The sequence below is a fragment of the Girardinichthys multiradiatus genome, chromosome 15, assembly GCF_021462225.1.
Source record: "Girardinichthys multiradiatus isolate DD_20200921_A chromosome 15, DD_fGirMul_XY1, whole genome shotgun sequence".
NCBI lineage: Eukaryota > Metazoa > Chordata > Actinopteri > Cyprinodontiformes > Goodeidae > Girardinichthys > Girardinichthys multiradiatus.
The window spans coordinates 3,118,502-3,140,726 of NC_061808.1; the positions used below are offsets into that span (position 1 = coordinate 3,118,502).

Sequence of the window (22,225 nt, forward strand, 5' to 3'; positions counted from 1 at the left end):
TGTGAAGCATTAAACCTGAATAATGAGGTTGTACTCATTCCCTGAAATAAAACCTTAAATAAGGATTTGTGGTTAATCTAAGGAAAGAAAAAACATTAAAGTAACCATCATTGGACTATCAATTTACAATTAGGCTGAATATAATATTATTGTATATTTTTGGTTTAATCAGAATGCAAAAAAAAAATGTAATCCTTTAATTTTTTTATATCACAAAGATGTTTTTATTCAGGTAAAAACAACATCCTTTATTCTTACAAATTGACTTATTTCTCATAAACTGTCTAAAGACAGATTTAAAAAAAAATGTTTATTAATATATTACCCAAACCTCTCTTAGCGTTCTGACTTTTCTAACATTTCAGTGTTGATGTGAGGAATAAAAATGTATTTAGAGGATGATTCAACCTGCAGCAACACGAAGCCCTGCAAGCAGAAAGTAACAGCATGCTGCCCTCTGCTGGAGCTCCGCATCACTGCAACCCAACGCTGCTGAATCTAGAGCTTTTTATTAGCGTTGATGATTTTCTACAACTTCCTGAGCAGAAATCTCAGTCTCTCTCACAGCTTTAATATCTCATACTATTTTGTAAAAACATCATCAACGGTTTACTGAAAACAAATTACCAGGTTGTCACTTACTTTCATGTTAGAAACTTATTTCAAATAAATGTGAGTGACAAAAAAAAAGTTGAAATAGAGGCAGGATGTGGGGCTGCATGGTGGCAGTTGGTAGCACTGCCGCCTTGCAGCCAGAAGGTCCTGGGTTTGACTCCCGGCTGAGGTTCTTTCGGCATGGAGTTTGCATGTTCTCCCCGTGCATGCGTGGGTTCTCACCGGGTACTCTGGCTTCCTCCGCAGTCCCAAAACATGACTGTTAGGTTAATTGGTGTCTCTAAATTTACCTTAGGTTTGAATGAGTGTGTGCTTGGTTGTATGTCTCGGTGTTTTCCTGCGATGGATTAACGACCTGTCCAGGTGCACCTCGCCTCCCGCCCGTAGACTGATGGAGACAGGCAGCTCCACCGTGACCCAAAGGGTGGTATAGATGATGATGAATGAATGAATGGAGGCAGGATGTTAACATGTGCAAAGCATGAAGGTATTTAAGTGATTTTTGTCATGGTTGATCCAAAAAAAATTGTCACGTCAAGTTTTTAAAATATGAGACTGGTGCAAATTATTTGGAGCGCAGTAAAAAGTCAGCGGACAAAGAAAGCGTTTGTCTGTAATGATACCTTCATCCCTCTAGGCAGTGTTATCTGTCTGGAGCGTATTTGAATCTCTTGGGTCCTGATGTAAAGTCTAGGAACATACAACGTTCAGGCCACATCATCAAACTTAACTCTGAAAACAGGAAGCTGACTGTTAATATTAATAACAGTGAACGGAAGGTTGCAACAGTTGGTGTTTAGGAAACACATAAACAAGAAGGAAAACTTGTCTGGCTGGAAGACACCTTGACTCCTCCTGACTTTCTTTTTGTCTTTGAGTCCAAACCACTACTGGGCAAACAGGTCAGCAGGTGATGCAGTTACCTTGGGACTAAACTTCATCCTCCACCATCTCGACTATCCAGGGACGTACGCTAGAATCCTGTTTGTATACTTCAGCTCGGCCTTCAACCTCATCCACTCAGACATTCTAGCAAGAAGCTCACCTCGCTCACAGTGCCGGCGGATCACCAGTGTCACCAGTGTCAGTGGATCACCAGCTTCTTGACAGACCAGCAGCAGCAGCAGGTGAGGCTGGGGAGCTTCTTCTCCAACACATCAGAACTGGCGACCCCCAGGGGTTCGTTCTCTCCCCACTCCTCTTCTTCTACAAGGGAACATGTTAGGTACAACACACAGTATTAGTCTTTTTCACAATAATACTTATACTGTTTATGCTGTTTAATTTGTACTGTATTGCACCGACTACGCCAAAACAAATTCCTTGTATGTCCAAAAACGTACTTGGCAATAAAGCTTTTCTGATTCTGATTCTGATAACCAAACGTTTTGCCTTTTTTCATAGTAAAATGACCACATCTATCTAGTGATTTTTGCTCAAAGACTTTGGTTCACCCAGATCTGCTTTGAATTAATTTTTTTAACTTGGCTAAATGCAACAAATGTGACTAAAAAGAGTGACCCAGATCCTGCTATTACTGCTGAAAACTGACTAAACGTTTTTCTCAGTTTCTACGATTGAGCTTAAATGTGCAAACTGGATTCTTTTCTTTTAATACGGCAAAACTCTTTTTAAATTCTGGATCTACAATGATTTCTACATCTCTTTACTACCAAAAAATCTGATAACTTTATTTGTTCATTAAAATATTGCATGCTTAATAAAGCTGGTAAAAAGAATCACAATTCTTATTTTTAATTCAATTCAGTTTCAATTCAGTTTTATTTATATAGCGCCAATTCACAACACATGTTGTCTCAAGGCTCTTCACAACAGTCAGGTTCATTCATTCCAATTAATCGTAACCATTGAACAGTTCAGTCAGATTCAGTTATTAATTTTAATTGGATAAAAAGTTTTTCTATCTAAGGAAACCCAGCAGATTGCATCCAGTCAGGGACTTGCAGCATTCACTCCTCCTGGATGAGCATGTAGAGACAGTGGACAGTCACTGGCGTTGACTTTGCAGCAATCCCTCATACTGAGCATGCATGTAGTGACAGTGGAGAGGAAAAACTCCCTTTTAGCAGGAAGAAACCTCCAGCAGAACCAGAACCAGGCTCAGTGTGAGCGGCCATCTGCCACGACCCACTGAGGGTTTGAGAGAACAGAGCAGAGACACAAAAAGAACAAAGAAGCACTGATCCAGGAGTACTTTCTATGGGAAGGAAAAGTAAATGTTAATGGATGTAGCTCCTTTAGTTGTTTCATCTAGAAAGAAAGAACAGATAAACTCTGATCCAGTTTTCAAGGTTAGAGTCTGAAAGAGAGCAGATAGAGTTAGTTACAGTAGAAGCTCAGTCAGTAGCCATGTCTAGGAGAGAGAAAGGGTTAAACACTAAAAGACAGGACTATGTGGATCATCTGTAGAAGGTGAGCATTAAGTTGTTACCAGCAGAAGCTCGGACGATTCCCCTCTCCAGAAAGGTGTCACAGGTAGACACGGAGTCAGGCCAGGTGTAGCTTCTAGGAAGAGAAAAGAGAGAACAAGGTTAAAAGCTGAAATAACAGCAAATAATGCAAAAATAATAATTCAAGGAGAATTAAGTCTTCAATTCAATTCAGTTCAGTTCAATTCAATTCAATTCAATTCAATTCAATTCAATTCAATAACCTCACTTGTTTGATTAATTTTATTTTAATTAAATTAAAGATCTTCAAAAGACCCTACAAGGTTACTTGGATGTTTCAACTCAACCAGACTGTTACATTTTTAAAATTAAAATTATAATGGCAGTATTATAATTTTAGAAGTCATTTAATAATAAAGTTTTTTTAAGAATAACATAAAAACAAATAATTCAGGGTCTCCCTAAATATTTTCCTTCATTGTAAACTTTTAGCCAGTAATCATAAATGTGTGTTTCTTTACAGGGTACCTTCGAAAGTGAAAGAACACCAATCTGCAAATAAAGAGATGATTTCTTTTAAACCACGTGATTATGAAAAGTGAAAGTAACTTGAGGAGGTTATTTGTCTTGCAGCAGGGTCGTAGCTCTGTTCATCACCAGCTTTAGTTGGAGGAATCCACATCGTAAAGGTCAGTTGTGTTTTTTTTTTTTTTCATTTTCAGTTTTATGGCTCAGTTTGCTAAAGTGTAGAAATATTTAATGACACATGTGACCACTATTACCCCATGACTGTTGAAGATCTGTTTTAAACTGCCACATTTAAACCACATTCAGTGATTCAGACTGTCTAAATCTGTGATAAATGTTTTTATTATTTTTTAAATTTTATTATTGGGGCCTGCCATAGCAATGCATAGGAGAGCAGTGCATTTAATTGCACTTCCTCCCATGCAATGCATGGAGGTGTTACGTCGATTTGCGTTTCCTCATCAGATAAGGTTTCCACACCGTCTGCTCGCCGCTCATGCAGCAAAAGGCACCTATTACTATTCACCTCTAAACCGGACTCTTTATTATTTTTATTTATTTATTTTTCTTCCGTCCAGATGAACCGTAGCACGCACCCCCACAATATATATATCAAAACGTCCGGCTCGGTCTCGAGATGGGTGCTATTACTTTTATTGGCGTTTCGAGTTACCATGGCGACGTAATTAACGAAAAACCACCCCCCAAAATCCCATAGAAATGAATGGAGTCAGGGGAGGAAGGAATCCTCAAAATTCACTGTTTTCGAGGCTCTACTGTATCGCCATACTTTCACCTAGAAACACAGTTTAACTTTCAGTTTATAGAAAAATCGGTTTGTTGATAACTGCTACGGTTTCTCTAAAATTAGACTCCAAGCGACACAAAGTTTGCGAGAAAATCACTCTAACAGTGGAGATGGCAGTTACTAGAGTGTAGAAAGAGGGGATTTTTTTTTTTAAGGAAAAATCATTTTTAACTGGCTCTCACGGCCACAATTTCGCTCTAAAGTCACCATTTTCAGTCAGATTGTAGGGCCGGGCCTCTGCTTTCACACAATAACTTCAAAATTGTTCTAAGTCTCATAGATTTCTGTCATTCCTCACTGTTCTATTTATAGCTCTGTGTATCTCCTACTTTGTTTCTGCATCTATTCTCTCTGTGTCTCACACTCAGACACACCTACACACACCTACACACACACCTACACACACACACCTACACACACACCTACACACACACCTACACACACACACCTACACACACACCTACACACACACACCTACACACACACCTACACACACACACCTACACACACCTACACACACACCTACACACACACCTACACACACACACCTACACACACCTACACACACACCTACACACACACCTACACACACACCTACACACACACACCTACACACACACCTACACACACACCTACACACACACCTACACACACCTACACACACACCTACACACACATACACATGCATGGATTACTATCTTTCTGAGGACTTTGCATTGACTTTCATTGATATTCATTCATTTCTATGGCTTAAACCTGACCTGACCCCTAACCCTTTGACCAGCTTCATAGGAGGCAACTACATGGCGGCCATTTTGTGCCTGTACTGCTGTTTCAACACCCAGACAACAGTGATTAACCCTAAAGGACAATTTCTTTCATCAACCTTCCATGGTTACTCATGATTTTTGAAAGCTGATAATAGCATACACAATGATTTGAGAATAGCAAACAGGTTCTATATAATTAATCGAAATAACCCCGACCTGAAAGGAAAACCATGCTAGATTTTCAAAATAAGACAAAACATGCTCTACAAAATAAAAGCTTATACATTTTTACAAATTTTCTAGTTATTATTATTAGAACAGTATTAAAGTCAGGATGTTTCTTGATTTCAGTTATGGGAGGTATATTGAGCTCTTCACCTCCTCCTCCTCCTCCTCCTCCTCCTCCTCCACGTAAGTGGGCTTTAAAGTTGATATTTATTTATCATTACAAATGACATGTAATTTGAATATTTCCATATTTAACAGTTCTTGATAAACCACGGCTGCAGATGGAATGGGGGTAAGCAAAAATATATTGTATAACAAAATCTGTATTGAAACAGAGCAGTTCCTCTTTGAGCCTCTCTTTCCTCTTTTCTAGCCCACTAACCTTCCCTCAGAAAAATATGTTGCTGCTCTTTCATCCAAGCATTTGATTAGGGACTGCTGTTTGAGTCGATGCATATACAGTTAGTTACAGCTAGGGGGCGATGTGATGTTTGTTTTCCTGAGCAGAGACAGAGACAATGACCTGCAGTTCATCAACAACTACACACCTAAAGCTGATGGTCAACAGCAGTTCAGGATCCTTCTCCAAGGACCAGTTGGAGCTGGAAAATCCAGTTTCATCAACTCTGTCATCAGCAGCTTGGAGGGTAAAATCTGTCACAAGGCTGTTGCATGTAACACCGGTCAGAGTGGCTTTACCAAAGAGGTAAAAAGAAAATATATGAATAATATAAGAGAAAGAAATTATAATCATTCCCTCTTTATCTATTAATTCCCATCATTAGTTCTGATCTAAGAAGTGATGACTGATCTAATGTTTGGCCAAAGAATATTTATACATTCCCATCACGCTAGTGGTGTAAGGGGTTAAGAGCGTGACTAATTTACAGAGGCCTCAGTCCTTCACGTGGCAGTCGAGTCCCCATTTCCTGTCTGTCAAAAAATACTGGGAAAAATAAAGGCCACTATAGCTGCACAACCAAAACAGACTTTTACCTGAAATACTCGATACAAAACATCACAATTGTCAAAACACACAAAAAGGACTAATTTAAACTAAATAAACTGATCAAAGGACAAAATATAGTTTTTGAAATGTATATTTTCTTCTGGTTAACAGTACAAAACCTAAAGGATTAAAACAATAAACCAGGAAAACATGAGTCCTTTGGTACTAAATGACATGATGGGTCTGGAGAATATCAGTCGGAGACACAGAAGAGTCCATGTGAAAGATGTCAAACTGGCCATGAAGGGACGCATCAAGGATGGTTACACAGTAAGGTTTCTGCTGCAGCTGTGAACGCTAAAGGAGGATAAACAATTAGTTTTTATTGTTATAACTATTTGACTGTTTAACTGTTTTCAGTTCAACCCTGAGAGTAGTTTGTCTGAAACTGATCCGTTCTACAACAAGACTCCAAATGTCAACGACAAAGTCCACGTCCTGGTTTCTGTCATCGATGCCGACACAGTAAATCTACTGTCAGATAAAGTTGAGGAGATAATTCAGGACATCAGGGATGACGCCACTGACCTGGGTGAGAGAAACCTTTATTTACAAGAAACTATAAAAAGCCAAACTGAAGTCATTTTACTTTTGATAGTTACTAAAAACACAATTTATTGTATTTTCTACATAATTGATCAGAACTTTACTTTGTGTAACAGTAAGATGTAAATGACCTTCTGTGTTTCCTCTCTGCAGGGATTCCTCATGTAGCCATTCTCACCAAAATTGATAAAGCCTGTCCTGAGATCAAAAAGGATGTAAAAAATGTCTTCAGGAGCAGGTTGCTGCAGAAAAATGTACATTATTAGAGAACATCACTAAATCCTTATTTTCAGCCTTTTCAGTCCATCTTTCTCTAAATGTACCTGATACTTCTAACCTGAGATGTTTTTACTTGCAGGTTCAGGACTTCAGCAAACTGGTGGGAATCCCAGAAAACTGCATCTTCCCTGTGAAGAACTACCACTCAGAGAGGAACGTGGACAATGACACCGACGCCCTGGTCCTGAACACCCTGAGACGCATCATCGAGATTGGAGATGAATTCCTAAAGACTTAAAAAAATGATCTAAATCTAACCAGTTGTGTGAAGACATTTAAAGAATGACAACCTCTGCATGTCAGTTATTAACATGATCTAAACTATAACTGCACCCATAGTGTGTTTGACAAGTTTAGCACTGGTAAAGTTAAATAAATAAACCTGAAAGTCCAGAATGAATGTTTGACTCTATAATTGAGTGATGCAGCAGGAAGTTTGGATGTTGTGTTGATGTTTTAACAGGGTGAATTTAAAACCAGACGGGGCTGGTTTGAGAATTTTGAAAAGAGGACCGACATTCACTTTGCTGTCAGGCACAGTGAGGCAGTGAGCAAATATATGAAGGCAGCGTCAGGCAGTCCTGACGTTAAAAAATATCTCCAGTAAAATAGGCTACCCCTGCAAGCCCTTCTAGTCCTGACAATGCTCCTTCTCATCCACCTAACCTTGAAGATGATATTCTCAATGAGTTTGAGTTTTCCTTCCACCCAACACCCCCCTATCCTGCAGCCTATGATTGATAAATTTAAGAAGCTCTTTGACACCACGGCCCATATTCACAAAGCTCGTCAAAGGCCTCTCAGAGAGCTCCTATCTTAGCCTAAACATTCCTGCCAAGGAGTCTCACCTTCAGAGGGATTCAGTTCGCTGCTGAGAGCGACTCTGAGCGAGGAGACCACAGAATCTTAATGAGGAGGTGTGGAGGTGTGGTTGACCCCGTTGCTAGGTGTGACACTGTCTTCTAAAAGCTGTGATTGGTTGTTACAAAACACAAAAAAATAAATAAAATGCACTCCCAGTAATCAATGGAGAGAAATGAACTAATCATAGAATTTAGACTGGATTCAGAAATGTTTAAATTATGATGATAAAACTTAACTTAGCAAAATTAAAGTACTTGTCACACAGCATCAACATGTGTGAACCTTATTTACATGCTCATCATTATTTTGATTGGCTTATGGTTATGTTTACTCGCCATGCTGGTCATTTTCCTACTTCATCTATTTCTTATTAATATATACATATATACACATATTAATATATAATTTCACCTGTCAGCATTTTACTGTGACCTCCTTCTTGTGTAAAGAGGTTTGATTTGATGAAACAAACAAAACAAAACGGACAGAAAAAGGCGGAGAAAACCGAACTGGACAGAGGAGCAGAGCCTGCTGCTGGCACAGCTGGTGGAGGAGAAGAGAGGAGTGTTGAAAATGTGTTCCTGGGATCATGGTGGGAATAAACAGACATTCCCAGTAGATCAATGCGTCGTTCCCTCTGCTTTCAGCACCAGCCTGGAATGTGAGCAGCTCTGGTTCCTGCTGCATTCAGAAGCTAGAGAGGAGATAGCAGCACCAGAGAACTTCTCCACAGACGGGGAACGTTGGAGATGACCATTTAGACTGAGGCTGCTAACATCAGCAGATACTGATTCACCTCATTTCCTTCTATGTATATAGTGTATATAGAGTGGGTATTTATTAATATACTTTTTTCTAACTTGTTCAAAACGTTTTTTTGAAAGCATTTTACTGTAAATAATATTCAAAATCTTCCGTACTGTTCTGTTTGCACACTTTTTCATTTTTTGTTCATGGTTATTCATTAATTTTCACATTTTATTTCTGTATTCTTCCCAAAAGTCAAATAAAATGCAATTTTATGAGCACAAATGCAGAAATGCAACTACTTATACAATTAAATCTCAAAACCAAACTTTGCTCCTCTAGTTTCAGTCAGAGGCGAACGAAGGGGAACTTATTCCCTCCCTGGCAGCTCTCCAGAGACCTTATAGTGGACCATTCAAATGATAATACTTATATACAAGACATTACTTGGACTTCTGCCAGCCTATATCTGTACTAATTACATAACATTAAGGGTCAATCATCCTAAAGGGTATTGATTTCTAATCCGACAAATAATAGTTCCTTAAATGTTATTTTAATAAAATAAGGATGCTAAATTAAACATTAATAACTCATTATGCAAAAAGGTTTATTTCTAATTTGGCAAGTCATTCTTTGAAATATTATTTTGTTAAAATAATGTTTTACTTACCTTCTGATTTTGCTTTGTGACCGGTTGTTTGGCGACATACTAATTGTTGTCCTTAATTAGTTTGAGCTAATTTGACCTCATACCGAAATTCCTCATGATAAAACGTTCTTAAACATAAATATCAACAATGAACTATCATATGATTGCATCATTTCTATTGTTTCCCTTGTTCCTTTATTTCCACCGTCCACATAATTCATTAGTTTCTTTATTCTTTCAGGTTTGCTTGGTAGTCTGTTGTATTGTTTCTAGCCTCGTCAAAGAGTGTTTATTGAAATATGTTTAACTTAGAGTTTAATTGTTCAGTTAATAAATTCTTATATTTTTGAGAGAAGTTGTTGTGAATTTATTCCATATGTATGCAGAGTTTGCTGTTCAATAATGCTAGTGCTCAAATCACTCTTTCACCTATTGTCCTATGACCACCATCTCACTGGGCTGCTATTCCCAGGACAATATGTGACAGGCCAAATGGTTATTTAAGTAAATATTAAATAATATAAAAATCCTGATTGCACAACAGGTTAAATAAAAACAACTGCCCGACTCATCTTAACTTCTGATTTTAGAGATGAAGACTTCCTTTACAAATATCAAAGTGAACCAGAAGTTTTCTGTTCCTCTAAAGCTGTTCAGCTTTTCTTCACTTTTCTGCACCTCCAACTGTTGGAGCATTGATCAATGGGGACTTTTTCTTTCCAGACAAATCTTTGGTGTTTACTGGGGAAATTCCTTCAAAGGCATCACAAGATTCACAGTCAAGCTATCTGCAAGGTCATCAACAGAAGCTTAGGGCAGACTGGGTGATGGTAAAAACACCTGAGCGAATATTGCAGAGGTGTTATCATTAATGCAACATTTTGTGATGATCTCTGCTTCGCATTTCCTGGTAATACCAGGAATGTTTGTTTTTAACCAGAACACAGTAATGGTCAGAAAAAGCAACATCAGTCACAACAACATCAGCAATGTTTAGACCTCTGGAAAATAACTAGATTCACAACATGTCAAGACTTCATTTAAGAAGAGTGCATTTACTGCACCAGTAAATCTTGGCAACAACGTGGGTAGATCTGATTGGTGAAGTAGATAACAGGTGGCTTATGTGTTCTCTGAGGTCAACTTGGTGCTTGTTGGCTAGCTTAGTGCAGTATTTCTATCTGTAAACCTAAAGCCTTACAAACTAAAACATTGATCACAATAAACTGAAGATTACAACCAGGTTTATTGTAACTTAACACCTTACATGGGATACATGGTGATAAACAGTTGTAGTATTTTTCAGTGTAAGACATGGAGAGTTGAGTATATAATACAGCTAAATCAAATATTTTCACAAGTTGCAACAATTTTTCAATCTTTACAAGAAACCAACTTATTTTCTGATCTGTAGAGGAACTAAGAGAATCATGCCACGTTCCACAAATAAGATTTATGTGTTATAAGTCTGATTTCATTCACACATTGCTGATTTGGCACCAATAATAAATCATCAATAACAAATAGGTTTCAATGAGATTCAAAACGGTTCTGACTGAATTTAATGAAATCATCACCATACTGGATCATGTGTCTCATGGCGCACAGAATCAGAGCGTCAACATGTGTGTTCATGTTGATTTCCTCATGATAGTTCTTTACAGGAAACATGCAGTTCAGTGGGATGCCCACATATGCATGCACCCTCTGCATCTAAAAAAGAAACAAAAAGCATCATGTTTTTACCAACAACAGTTCAGAGTTCAAGGATCTGACCTCTTAGTGGGGTACCATAAGTGTTCAGCAGTCAGACAATATCAGATGTTAAAACATTACTCTAAAATGTCAAAAGATAGAAATGTTTCTGGGATGCGGTGGAGCCATGAGAATAGTAATGTGTCACGGCAACATTAACATAAATCTTAAAAAGATATTCAATTAAAAATATAGGCCGTTATTATCTAAACAAGTAAAGTACACAAAATATGCCAAAAAAAGCGATCAGAGCCAACTGGAAGATCTAGTTTCATAGATGAAATTATAAAGCTCACATACAAAAATAATCTATTTAGTTTAAAAATAAAAATAATCATTACCAGTAATACAGATGGGCTTGGCATTTTTAAATATTGCATAAAATAAAAACATGAACCTAATTACCACGTCCTCTTCTTGTTTTAGATTTAAAATATGTTTTGTTAGGTCTATTTAAAAAAAAATATTTCAATAAGCGTATTTTTAGACATCAATGTTAGGATGATCATCATTTTATTTTAAATAAGATGAATCTGATAACTGATAAACAATTATCAGGAAAAACAGCTTGTTTTAAAAGAAAGAGATCAATTTTTCTAGTAATCAACCTTCTGTCTGTAAAATATTCAGTACAAAAATACACAAATGTCTTTTAAGGGCTGTTTTCCAGTAACGTATGAAGAGAATACTGCTCTTTTTTTAGGCAAAACAAAAGATTAAAAAACCCAAAACTATTTTAGAACAAAGAGCATTTATTCTCTGCCAGGTCATCATGGATTTTATCCATTCAAACAATAAAGATGACGTCTTCATTAACTAATTAGCTCACATTGTGGGGGAATGAATGTTGGGGTTCATAAGGGGTGGCAGTTTCATGGAGTTAGGACTGGAATTCATTGGGGGGTTGGGTTAGTTTCGTCCTGGGGTGGCTCTGGTTGACTTGCTTGAGAGCATATTTTTATGGAGAAACGTAAATACACAGGTGTGCTCACACATGCTCCCACAGGTATTTGGATTCAGGTGTTAGTTGATACGCAGATACACTCTATATTGAGCTGCAGTCGCCACTAAATACGTTGTTGTTGTTATATATGCATTTGTTGTTTGTTTTCTCTCTCTCTTTTTGTGGGGATAGAAGCAGACTTCTAGCTTGTCATCTTGTATTTTATTTATCTTTTTTTCTCTCCTCTCCTCTCTTCTCTTTCTCTCCCTTCTACCTTTTTGCCCAACCTGTCATTTTACAATATATCAAGCAGAGCATTCTAGAAAAAGTCATAACACACACACACACACACACACACACACACACACACACACACACACACACACACACACACACACACACACACACAAACACACACACATACACACACACACGCACACACACTCTTGTTTTGCTATATGTAGTGAGGACCATGTGTTGACTCCCATTGACTTCCATTGATTTTCAGTCATTTTCAACCCTTTCTATGCCCTAACCCTGACAATAACCCTAAACCTAACCATTACCAGTGCTTACCTAACCCTAACCTTAACCTAAAGTCAATTCACATCTTAGTCCTAAACCTAACCGTTAGCAAAATAGGTCGTGAGGACCAGCAAAATGTCCTCACTTTGGTACAAACGGTCCTCAATTTGATGGTGAAATTGGGAAAATGGTTCTCACTGTGATGCCAAGACAGGAACACACACACACACACACACACACACACACACACACACACACACACACACTCTATTAGATTATTTTTAGATTGCTTCTACAAATGTTTTTTAGAAGTACACTTTTCTTTATGCTTATACAATGATGTTATTTATTAACAATTAATCAAATTATTAATAAACAAACCTTTTCCTTTATTTCTAGAATCCTGTAGACATTCTTTACATCTGCTTGTATCTCAGTAAAGAGCTCATCAATTTTGGTGAGGATGGTCACCTGGGCAATATCTGTCAGCACAGCAGGAAGAAGCATTAACAAAGCATAATATCTCCAGCAATGCAACAAGTCTTGGCGGCTTTTCTGTGTTATTCCTACAAACAACAACAGACAAAGCTATGCATGCAGCTCAACTTTATAAATGTTTGTTTTTAAATTTGAATTCAGGCACATATTCAGATAAAAATATATTAAACATCCAACTTCTTTATCAGTTTACAACTTGGCACAAGTATTATATCAAAACACCTTGTTGAACCTGTTTTGATAGATTTTATTTCTTTGCTTTCATGCCTGTTGTCGTGCTATCTTTTGGTTTGGCTATCAGGGGCTTAGCAGCATTTTGTGGCCAGGAGCATATATCCACTGCTCAAAAAAGTTAAAGGAACACTTTTTAATCAGAGTATAATTTCAAGTCATTTTCTCTTTTGGAATATTGTTTGAATTGTTCTGTAAAATGGGGTATTGTGTGTAGAACTTACAGGATTAATTTGATACCATTTGGAAAAAGGATTAACATAACTAAATATGGATAAACCGCAGCACTGAATACTTTCCGGATGCACTGTATCACATGGTGAATGTTTACATGTTTATAGTGTTATTAACTGTTATAGTATAAATTACAGTAGATTATTTTAAGTAATCATAATATAGACCCCTGGCAGGGGGCTTCTTTTGAAAACATCATTCTAGCTGTAGGTTAACAACAGTTAAACTCTCTCTCTCTATAACAAGAGTTTAGACAAAACTACAGAAAATAAAACATTTCAAAAGTTAACCCAATGATAAAATAACACATATTTGCACTTACTCAGCTTACTGGCTTCCACCCGGATTCTCCTGATCTTCTGAAGAACTTCATCATCCATTATGCTTATTTTGTCAGCTGGAATGACACAAACCAGAACCTGCACTTTGTCATTGGGACTTGGACTGGGGTTGTAGAACTGATTGTCCTCACATAACGGAGTCTCAGGGTTGAACTGAAAAAAAAAGGTTCACTTGAAATTAGTTGTATGTGTAAATAAAACTATAAACCTAAAATTGCCTTTTCAAAAGAAAAACCAGATTTCGTTGCAGTTCACCTTGTAACCTTCTTTGACATGACCCTTTAGTGCCAGTCCTACATCTTCTTCCAAGACACCTTTGTATTTGCTCAGGCCCATGATGTCATTAAAGATGAAAGGATAGAACGATCCGTCCGCCTTTTGGATTTTATGGGTTGTGTACTGAATCGCACAGATAAAGATATTTAAAAGTTACTGAAATGATTCCTACTAAAGTAACAGAAACACATCAGCCCTTTAAACACTTTGATTCAAACTCAGCAAAGCCAAGATTTCTCTGCTCACAACTCAAAAAAACGTTAGAGGAACAGATTTCTTAAAAGCTCTCATTGTTAACTACTGTTATTTAGTCATGATACCTATTATATACTATATTTCTAACTATAAATGTGGTCTGTATAAATCAAACTCCAAACGCAGGAGGTTTCAAGTACACTCTCTATTCTAATTTCACTGATAGTGTTCTTTGTGTTTAAATTCATGCAGATATACATAAATTGGTGACAAATACATCCCAGAAAGAGAAAATAAAAATCAAGCTAAAATGCTAGGTTACCTCTTTAGTAAAACAATCGTGACCAGTGTTATCAACCAAAGCCTGTCCGTAAGGTCTGCCATGCAGGACACTTTGGACCGAGTTGATAAAACTGGACTTCCCAGCTCCAGCTGGTCCATAAAGTAGAATTCTGATTTTCTGATCCTCAAGCTGTGGTTTGTAGTGATTCAGAAAACTCAGATCATCCTGGGTGACACTAGTCAGAGAGGGAAACACAGACAGCATGATCATTTTCCAAAGGTAGCAGTTAAAAATGAGGAAATAACTTGGATATCCATCTGTCTTCTATTCCTCCTGCAACCCTAGTTCATCATAGGGGTGAAAACCATGCCTCCCCGAACACACAATTTCAATGAAGGTAAGTATTTTTTATTAATATAACTTCATTACTAATTATTCTTAGGGCCTTTGAGTCCCCCCCCCACACACACACTTTGCGGTTCTGGCCGTGGGCGTGACCCGATTGTGCTGAGAGGTTGTGACAGATCTCTCTCTCTCTCTCTCTCGCTGTCTAGAGACAGACAGAGTCACAAACAAAACGTTTGTGTCTCTTGAAACCTGACAGCATCCGCAGAAACACGTGCAGCGTGATATACTGACATGCGCAATGACATCGGAAGCGCAAAAAAGACCCCTGTCCAGTTGCCTCAATGAATGTGCAATACTGGACGTTTCAGCGCTAAGTTGTCAAATTCTGGGAAGAGTTGATGCCAATATGTTTCTATAACACCTGTAGTGTTAGTAGCTCACTAAAACTGCGTTCATTATTAGTCTGTCATCCATGCGTGATCCAAAAGCAGCTGCCATTTGCAACAGCACCGCGCAGTGCGCACCGATGGCAGGTCGCTATGTGGAGATGGAAAGAACAGCAACGACCTTCTCTGTTCGTGTGAACATCTTTGAAATAATAGAATAAAAAATAATCAGGACCTCTTGCAACCTGTCAGGGTCATTGTTACGTTTTCTGAATGCAACGCCAGTCAGGAACGGCCGTCACATAATCTCTCCTGGGATTATTTGTGATATAATAATAGTCTATAACATGAACATATTTGGTATTCCCGGGATATATTAGATCTCAGTTCAGTGACGTGCGGTGAGGTCCATGACTGGTGAAGCCCTTAGAGTCGGATGTACAAATATATGATCCCAATATAGAAACTGATATTTAATTGTTTTTAAATCAGTTCTTTTAAAAGCTTTTAATTATGCTTTAATTAATTCTATACTGTTCAACAATACGACAGCAAGAAAAACTAAATATTTAATATAAGGTCAAATTTGATTATCTAAAATAATTTTTTATTTTCCGCTGATCCTGCGGCTCCTCCATGGGTTGCAGGAGGAACTGTGACCCGATCCAGAGGCTGCGGGTTCAGCCGAACTGGAGCAAAACCACCAAGGGGCGTCTTCGGCCATGGACTGTGAGGGAAGTCGTCCACTCCTGACAGCGGATCCTCCCGTGGACTCAGTGAGAACCACAGCTGTTCTGGCACTGCGCTTTTTCCCGTGTAGAGATGCCCTCTGCTGTTGTGCTGCGTCATTATGATCCAGCTGCTCATGTTTTCCCTTCTGTTATGTTTTGTTGCTGCTTTTCTGGACTGTTACAGTTTGCTAAGCCGTGTCGTCACTGTCCACAGCAGCTGGTTTGTCATGTCAGCCTCCGCCCTGATTTATCCTCCCTGTTCATTTGCGCAGGGTGCGTCAGACTGCGTTTTTACGCACTCGAAGCCTTTACGCTTCTCTCTTACGAATCTGTGGTTACATAACCCTAGATTCTATGAGAAGAGGCACAACCCTTTAAGGTCTGGGTTACTGGTTCCTAAAGACTGAAGAAAAAACGTCTTCTTTGGGAACCGCTTGTCCGGTCTCATTATTTATACTGAGACCAGGTGAGACCCACTCAGCAGGTAACTGCGGTCACGCCAGCCGACGCCAGCTCGTAACTTTACAATAATGTCTATTACATCCATCCATTTCTATTCCAAATTTAATTTAATAAAACACACTTACTCCCAGTTTATTGTCCTCCAGGGTTCGACAAGAACTGAAATGAATCACAACACAGGTTAAGGCAAATATAGATCAATAAACTACATGAATATGAAAGTAAATACAAAAACGCGATATTTCAGCAAAGTTTAACACAGTAAATGTTGTAAATTGGACAAAATATTTAAAGCAAAAATGAAAAAAAATAAATAAAAATAATAATATATATATATATATATATATATGGAGACACTAAATTACTGAAAACTGAACAATAAGCTTTACAGTAGACTCACCTGGGGATTTAGAGTTAGATTTTCCCATTGCTAGAAAAGAAAAACAAACCAGCTTATTTGTAAATAAACTTTTCATTTTATGCAAACCAAATATCATGTATTGATATTTCTTGTACAATGATTTCTAAACGTTAAAATTTTATAGCAAAATCCTGCAAATATATAAAATAACTCAAATTCTTGAAATAAAGGTAAAACAGAACAGATACTTTGATAAAAATAATAAATAAACATTTTTTAACACAGCTACATTGGCATGATATTCAGTTTTATAATCAGGAACAACTGCATTTAAATCTGACATTAAATATGTAAACATATTTCTACCTTTTGTTACCTGAACAGAAATTTGAGAAGCAGACCAGTCACCTGCCAGGTTAGGACTGAGGTTTTCCACAGACTGTCCTAATGTCTAATCTCAGTCTTGGATGCACTTTCAGTTTCAAACCGGTCAGTTTCTGGAACCTAGATCACCCTGATCTGTTATTTTAGAAACATTTATTACAACATTAAAACATTTTACAGCATCAGTAAAAAACTGTCACATGTTGAGGAAGAGAAAATCATACATTATAACAGAAACACATGAAAGACATTTTACTTACAGCTTTAACCATTTAAATGTTTTTCACCCAAAATAATTCAATCTGAAAAAGAAAAACATATTGTAGAAATTTTACCTTTAAAAATTGAGCCAGTTCATTATTATCTAAAAACCATGTAACTTTAATTAGTTTAATTTATCGATCATGTTTAATTAATAATGTCTGGATTTTAAAGTCAGTTGGCATCTCTCTTTTCAAAAAAAGTATCAAAATAATGATGTATATTAAATTATATTTTACAAACTGGTAACATTTTTATCATCCTTCGGTTTGGCCTCTGTGTGACCTGATTTGTTTAAACAGATAAGATCCTTTTTAGATGCTGTGATCACATGCTGTCTGGTTTGATCAAATAAAGCTGCTGAAAACAGACGTGACGTGTTAAAGTTGAAAGTAAAGGGCTGTCTTAAAGATGTTAGGAAACAAATACCAGTTTGTCATCATTTTTTATAACCTTGATCAGACTCTTCAGTCAGTTTGTGAGAGGATGGGTACAACCTCGATAGCAGTCCTCCATGGGACCAACACGGAGACACATGAGAAAACAACTAACAGCACCCACTAATTTCTAAATAAAGGTACTTGTTTTTGGACTAAAGGAGCATAGTCCAAGCTTCTCATGAACCTAAGAAATATAATAGAGGACAACCCTTACAGGTTGAGTTATTTCTATGTGACAATAGAAACTACAAAGGATTCTGGTTTCCTTCTGCAGGTGTTTTAATAGGTAAGACGTGTCTCATTGTTTAGGGTTTTCTGTATGTTATTATATTTCACATATTTCACACAGAAAGCAACCAAATGGACATTTAAGAAAACACATAAAGATTTTTATAATAAGGGAAGTAATGAGTGTAAATTTTGCTTCATACCTTTTATGTTTCAGATGTTACGTTCTTCATGGCAGCCAATGGTTGTCTGTAGATCTGCAGAAATGGTTTCTATTAAGCAGGTTGACCTTGTTGGACCTGGATTCCATTTTGGTTGTGATGTCAGACATCTTTAGGCCATTACTCACCTTTACATCTTTTTACTGCACACAAAAAGCTTTTGTAAAATATGTCCTGCAGGAATGTCAACACCTATTATGCTCTTGGCGACTTGCACATTATCATTTAAACTGTCTAAGGCTGATAAGGTTGGGTGAAAAAGAAAAAGTAAAAATGAAAAGCGAACAGATTATTCAGGTTTTCTATTTTGGTTCCCAGTTTTTACATGAAACAAAATTATCTGGTGGATCTGAAGACTTCAAGACTTCAAGAATCACGTTCAAATTAGTTTAAAACTACTTTGTTAATCCCAAAGAAAAATCAAATGTTGTAGTAATTAGAATTATGTACGTTTCTTCAGTCATTATAAATGCTGATGGCTGTGGCCAGGATCTCCTGTAGCGCTCTGCATTACAGAGGATCTGAAGAAGCCTCTGAGAACACCCTGTCACTGAATTACAGTCTAATGAAGAGCACGATCAGTAGTCTTTAGACATGTTCATCTGAAACCTGATGAATGCTGTTTCTTTAAATGGCTATTGAGCAACCAGGCATACAGCTCAATCCATACATGTCAACCATACTTCCTGTTTGCAGTATTTAACCTACCCAACCAAAGTTAACCCAACATTATGGCTCCAGTATAAGAAGAGAACGGAGTCATACACGACCTTTTCATCACACAGTCCCACCTACACCACACAGCAAAGCAAAGACCCAAAGTTCAGCAGATTCTCTTTCTAAAAACAGTTACCTGAAGCAAAAGAAGTTCTGACATCTGCTAAGAACAGTGCAGACACTAAGGCGGTTATAGGCAGGGACATTATTAGATCTAAAGCCATATCCCGCCACTAGATCAGAATACAAAGTCCAGGTCCAAAATACCATTTACATACTGTGTCCAGGAAAAGTATTTGCCTCCTTACAGATTTCTTCTCGCTTTCCTTCTGTGTGGCACTTAAGGCAAAGCAAGTTTACTTGTATCGGTCACTTCAGCATCATGAAAATGCAAAGTGCTTTACATGATGAACAAAGTGGCATCAAGGTGATGTGTCACTTAACAGTTTAAACAGAACAAAGGCAACTCTAAACAAATGAGTTTCTAACCCTGATTTAAAATAACTCAGAGATTCAGCTTCTCTGCAGCTTTCTGGAAGTTTGTCTTTGAGTAGTGGAGCATCAGAGCTAAATGCTGCTTCTTCATATTTGGTTCTGGTTCTGGGGACTTTAACAAGAAGACCTAAGTGGTCTGGAAGGTTGAGCAATAGATCTTTAGTATTTTGGTTCTAAGCCATTCACTGACCTATAAACTAACACAAGTATTTTAAAGTCTGTTCTCTGAGGTCCAGGGAGCCACTGGAAGGACTTTACAACTGGGCTGCTGCCTGGTCCTCACTAGGTTCTAGTGAGGACCAGGCAGCAGCATTCTGGATCAGCTGCAGCTGTCTGATCGACTTTTTAGGCAGACCTGTGAAGACACCGTTACAGTGATCAGTGCTACTAAAGATAAACACATAGATGAGTTTCACCAGATCCTGCTGGACATTAGTCCTTTTATCCTGGAAATGTTCATCAAGTGATAGAAGGCTGACTTAGTGATTGTCTTTATGTGGTTCTGGAGGTTCAGAATTCAGGCCTGATCTGTGGTTTTTAGCTGTAGTAACTGAGGCTGTGTGCTGACTCTCGATCGCTCCTCCTTTGGTCCAAAAATAAACCAGAAAGACTGACCCAGTTCTCCAGTTGGTCCAGTAATATACCGTGATCAACAGTGTTGAATGCTGTACTGAGGTCCAATGAGACCAGCACTGTGGTTCTTCCACAATTAGCATTTATTCAGATGTCACTGATGTTGGGACCCCAGCCATGGGTCACAACATGGATGAACATGGAGTCTGTACACAATCAATTGTTGGTATGAACCTTTCTACACCTTTCAGTATCACACTAACCTACGCCTAACCCAGCCCAGGAAGAGGAGAAGTCACAGCTGACTCTGTCACTGTTTGAACAAAAACGTGTTACCACAAGGCGGGCTCTTTCCAGGGGGATCTCAGATGAGAACCGGACAGGTGAGGCACAGCGCAAGTGTCTCCTTGTAGGCAAGCAGATATATCTCTCCAACTTGGATCCACAGTGACTACAGTTGAATCCCTGACGTGGGCACACAAAGAGCTACCCCCGCCGCATTAACACCTCACATTTTTTATCTTCCACCTCAGCCCTAAACCCTTCTGCTTCTACATGTTTGCCTTCAACCATATCAGAAGATGCTGATACTTCCTTTGCTTCCCCCTTCCACCTGTGTGTCTCAAGAAGTCAGGTGAAGAGACAACTGGAGACTGAATCGGAATAAGGCTGCAGGTCCAGATCATGTCAGCCCTAGAGTCTTGAAGGTCTGTGCAGAGCAGCTCTGTGGGATTCTGCAGCACCTCTTCAACCTTAGCCTGGCCCAGAAGAAGGTTCCGGTGTTGTGGAAGACCTCCTGTCTTGTTCCGGTACCAAAGAAAACTCACCCATCAGTCCTCAATGACTATAGACCTGTTGCCCTGACATCTCAACCCTGGTTACACAGAACTGGGTGAGTCGATGACTTGAGGATCATTTTTCTATTATTGAGTCAATATAAAAGCCATCTGCAGAACCAGATTTAAACTTTGTAAAGTCAGAAAACTCTAAACTCGGCAAACCTTTTTCTTCAGATCTGTGACCTTGTAGACATTCTTTAAATTTTCTTCTATTTCAGGACAGAACTGGTCAATCTTAGTGATGATGACAACCTGAGGAATATCTGTCAGGGAAAAGAAAGAGAAGAAAATTAACCAACATATAGAACCATAACTACAGCTTTGCTGGTTTAAATCTAAAGAAAAAAGATTTCTGCTCTCACTCAGTTCACTTGCATCTTTTCTGATCTTCCTGAGCTTCTCTATCACTTTGTCTTGCAACATAATGATTGTGTTTGCAGGAACAACACAAACCAATAGATGCAACATGTCTTTGGATGTTGGTGATTTATTATAAAACTCATTACAATCAGGAGATATTGGAGACTCAGGATTGAACTGGAAAACAAAGATTTCATATGAAAGTTGCAATATTTATGAACTGAGTCAAAAACTAATTCTGTTGATAAATATTTTGCTGAAGGGAAAACATTTACAACATTAGCATCAGTTTACCTTGTAACCTTCCTTTATGTGTCCCTTTAGCACCAACTTCACATCCTCCTCCTGCATACCTCCATGGCTAGCCAGGCCCATGATGTCAATAAAGACAAATGGGTACACTGACGTGTCATCCTTTCTGATTTTGTAGGTTGCGTACTTTGAGAAAATGGAATAGAAAATTTCATTATAGTAGATCATTATCAGACGATGCTGTAACAACCTTTAAAGAATCTGTTCCACTTTTAATTTCCTCATTATCACAGAAAAGCACAGTGGAGGGCAATAATTCTGTTTCTGCCCCTTCACAAATTGATTCTCTTGTTCATAGTGTTTTTTCATCATTGCATGATGCATTAGACAATGCAGCCCCCTTGAAAAAGAAGGTTATTATTCATAGAC

General features: G+C 38.1%; 3 protein-coding genes across 5 annotated transcripts; 1 reads left to right on the forward strand and 2 right to left on the reverse strand.

The window, feature by feature from the left end:
* Window positions 1-5,485: 5,485 nt before the first annotated feature.
* LOC124882453 (interferon-induced protein 44-like) lies at window positions 5,486-7,587 on the forward strand. The gene is made up of 6 exons (XM_047388862.1): window positions 5,486-5,543; window positions 5,619-5,652; window positions 5,868-6,066; window positions 6,730-6,901; window positions 7,069-7,169; window positions 7,274-7,587. The coding sequence occupies exons 1-6, from the start codon at window positions 5,486-5,488 to the stop codon at window positions 7,430-7,432; spliced, it is 723 nt and encodes a 240-aa protein (XP_047244818.1). The 3' UTR covers window positions 7,433-7,587.
* A 3,097-nt stretch (window positions 7,588-10,684) lies between these two features.
* On the reverse strand, window positions 10,685-18,604 carry LOC124882195 (interferon-induced protein 44-like). Of its 3 annotated transcripts, none has more exons than XM_047388440.1 (10): window positions 18,543-18,604; window positions 17,671-17,712; window positions 17,435-17,545; window positions 17,066-17,095; window positions 16,791-16,824; window positions 14,778-14,973; window positions 14,240-14,383; window positions 13,966-14,137; window positions 13,062-13,162; window positions 10,685-11,170 (listed from the first exon to the last, which is right to left on the reverse strand). In XM_047388440.1, exons 4-10 carry the CDS (start codon window positions 17,091-17,093, stop codon window positions 10,988-10,990), a joined length of 858 nt encoding a protein of 285 aa, XP_047244396.1. In that variant the 5' UTR covers window positions 17,094-17,095; window positions 17,435-17,545; window positions 17,671-17,712; window positions 18,543-18,604; the 3' UTR covers window positions 10,685-10,987. The 3 variants fall into 3 exon arrangements, with proteins under 3 accessions (XP_047244396.1, XP_047244394.1, XP_047244395.1); XM_047388438.1 differs by having other exon boundaries at window positions 17,403-17,545; XM_047388439.1 differs by having other exon boundaries at window positions 17,393-17,545.
* A 2,727-nt stretch (window positions 18,605-21,331) lies between these two features.
* Window positions 21,332-21,919, reverse strand: LOC124882454 (interferon-induced protein 44-like). Its single transcript, XM_047388863.1, has 3 exons — window positions 21,839-21,919; window positions 21,547-21,721; window positions 21,332-21,447 (listed from the first exon to the last, which is right to left on the reverse strand). Exons 1-3 carry the CDS (start codon window positions 21,917-21,919, stop codon window positions 21,332-21,334), a joined length of 372 nt encoding a protein of 123 aa, XP_047244819.1.
* Window positions 21,920-22,225: the final 306 nt, after the last annotated feature.

Coding starts and splice junctions, on each gene's coding strand:
- LOC124882453 (XM_047388862.1), top strand. CDS start 5,486: ATGGGAGGTATATTGAGCTCTTCACCTCCTCCTCCTCCTCCTCCTCCT. Junction 5,544..5,618: donor TCCTCCTCCTCCTCCTCCAC/GTAAGTGGGCTT, acceptor CATATTTAACAG/TTCTTGATAAACCACGGCTG. Junction 7,170..7,273: donor GCAGGTTGCTGCAGAAAAAT/GTACATTATTAG, acceptor TTTTACTTGCAG/GTTCAGGACTTCAGCAAACT.
- LOC124882195 (XM_047388440.1), bottom strand. CDS start 17,093: ATGGGAAAATCTAACTCTAAATCCCCAG. Junction 16,825..17,065: donor ATCTAACTCTAAATCCCCAG/GTGAGTCTACTG, acceptor GATTCATTTCAG/TTCTTGTCGAACCCTGGAGG. Junction 11,171..13,061: donor TTCTAGAAATAAAGGAAAAG/GTTTGTTTATTA, acceptor TTTCTTTTTTAG/ATGCAGAGGGTGCATGCATA.
- LOC124882454 (XM_047388863.1), bottom strand. CDS start 21,919: ATGGGCCTGGCTAGCCATGGAGGTATGCAGGAGGAGGATGTGAAGTTG. Junction 21,722..21,838: donor ACATAAAGGAAGGTTACAAG/GTAAACTGATGC, acceptor TTTGTTTTCCAG/TTCAATCCTGAGTCTCCAAT. Junction 21,448..21,546: donor AAAAGATGCAAGTGAACTGA/GTGAGAGCAGAA, acceptor TTTCCCTGACAG/ATATTCCTCAGGTTGTCATC.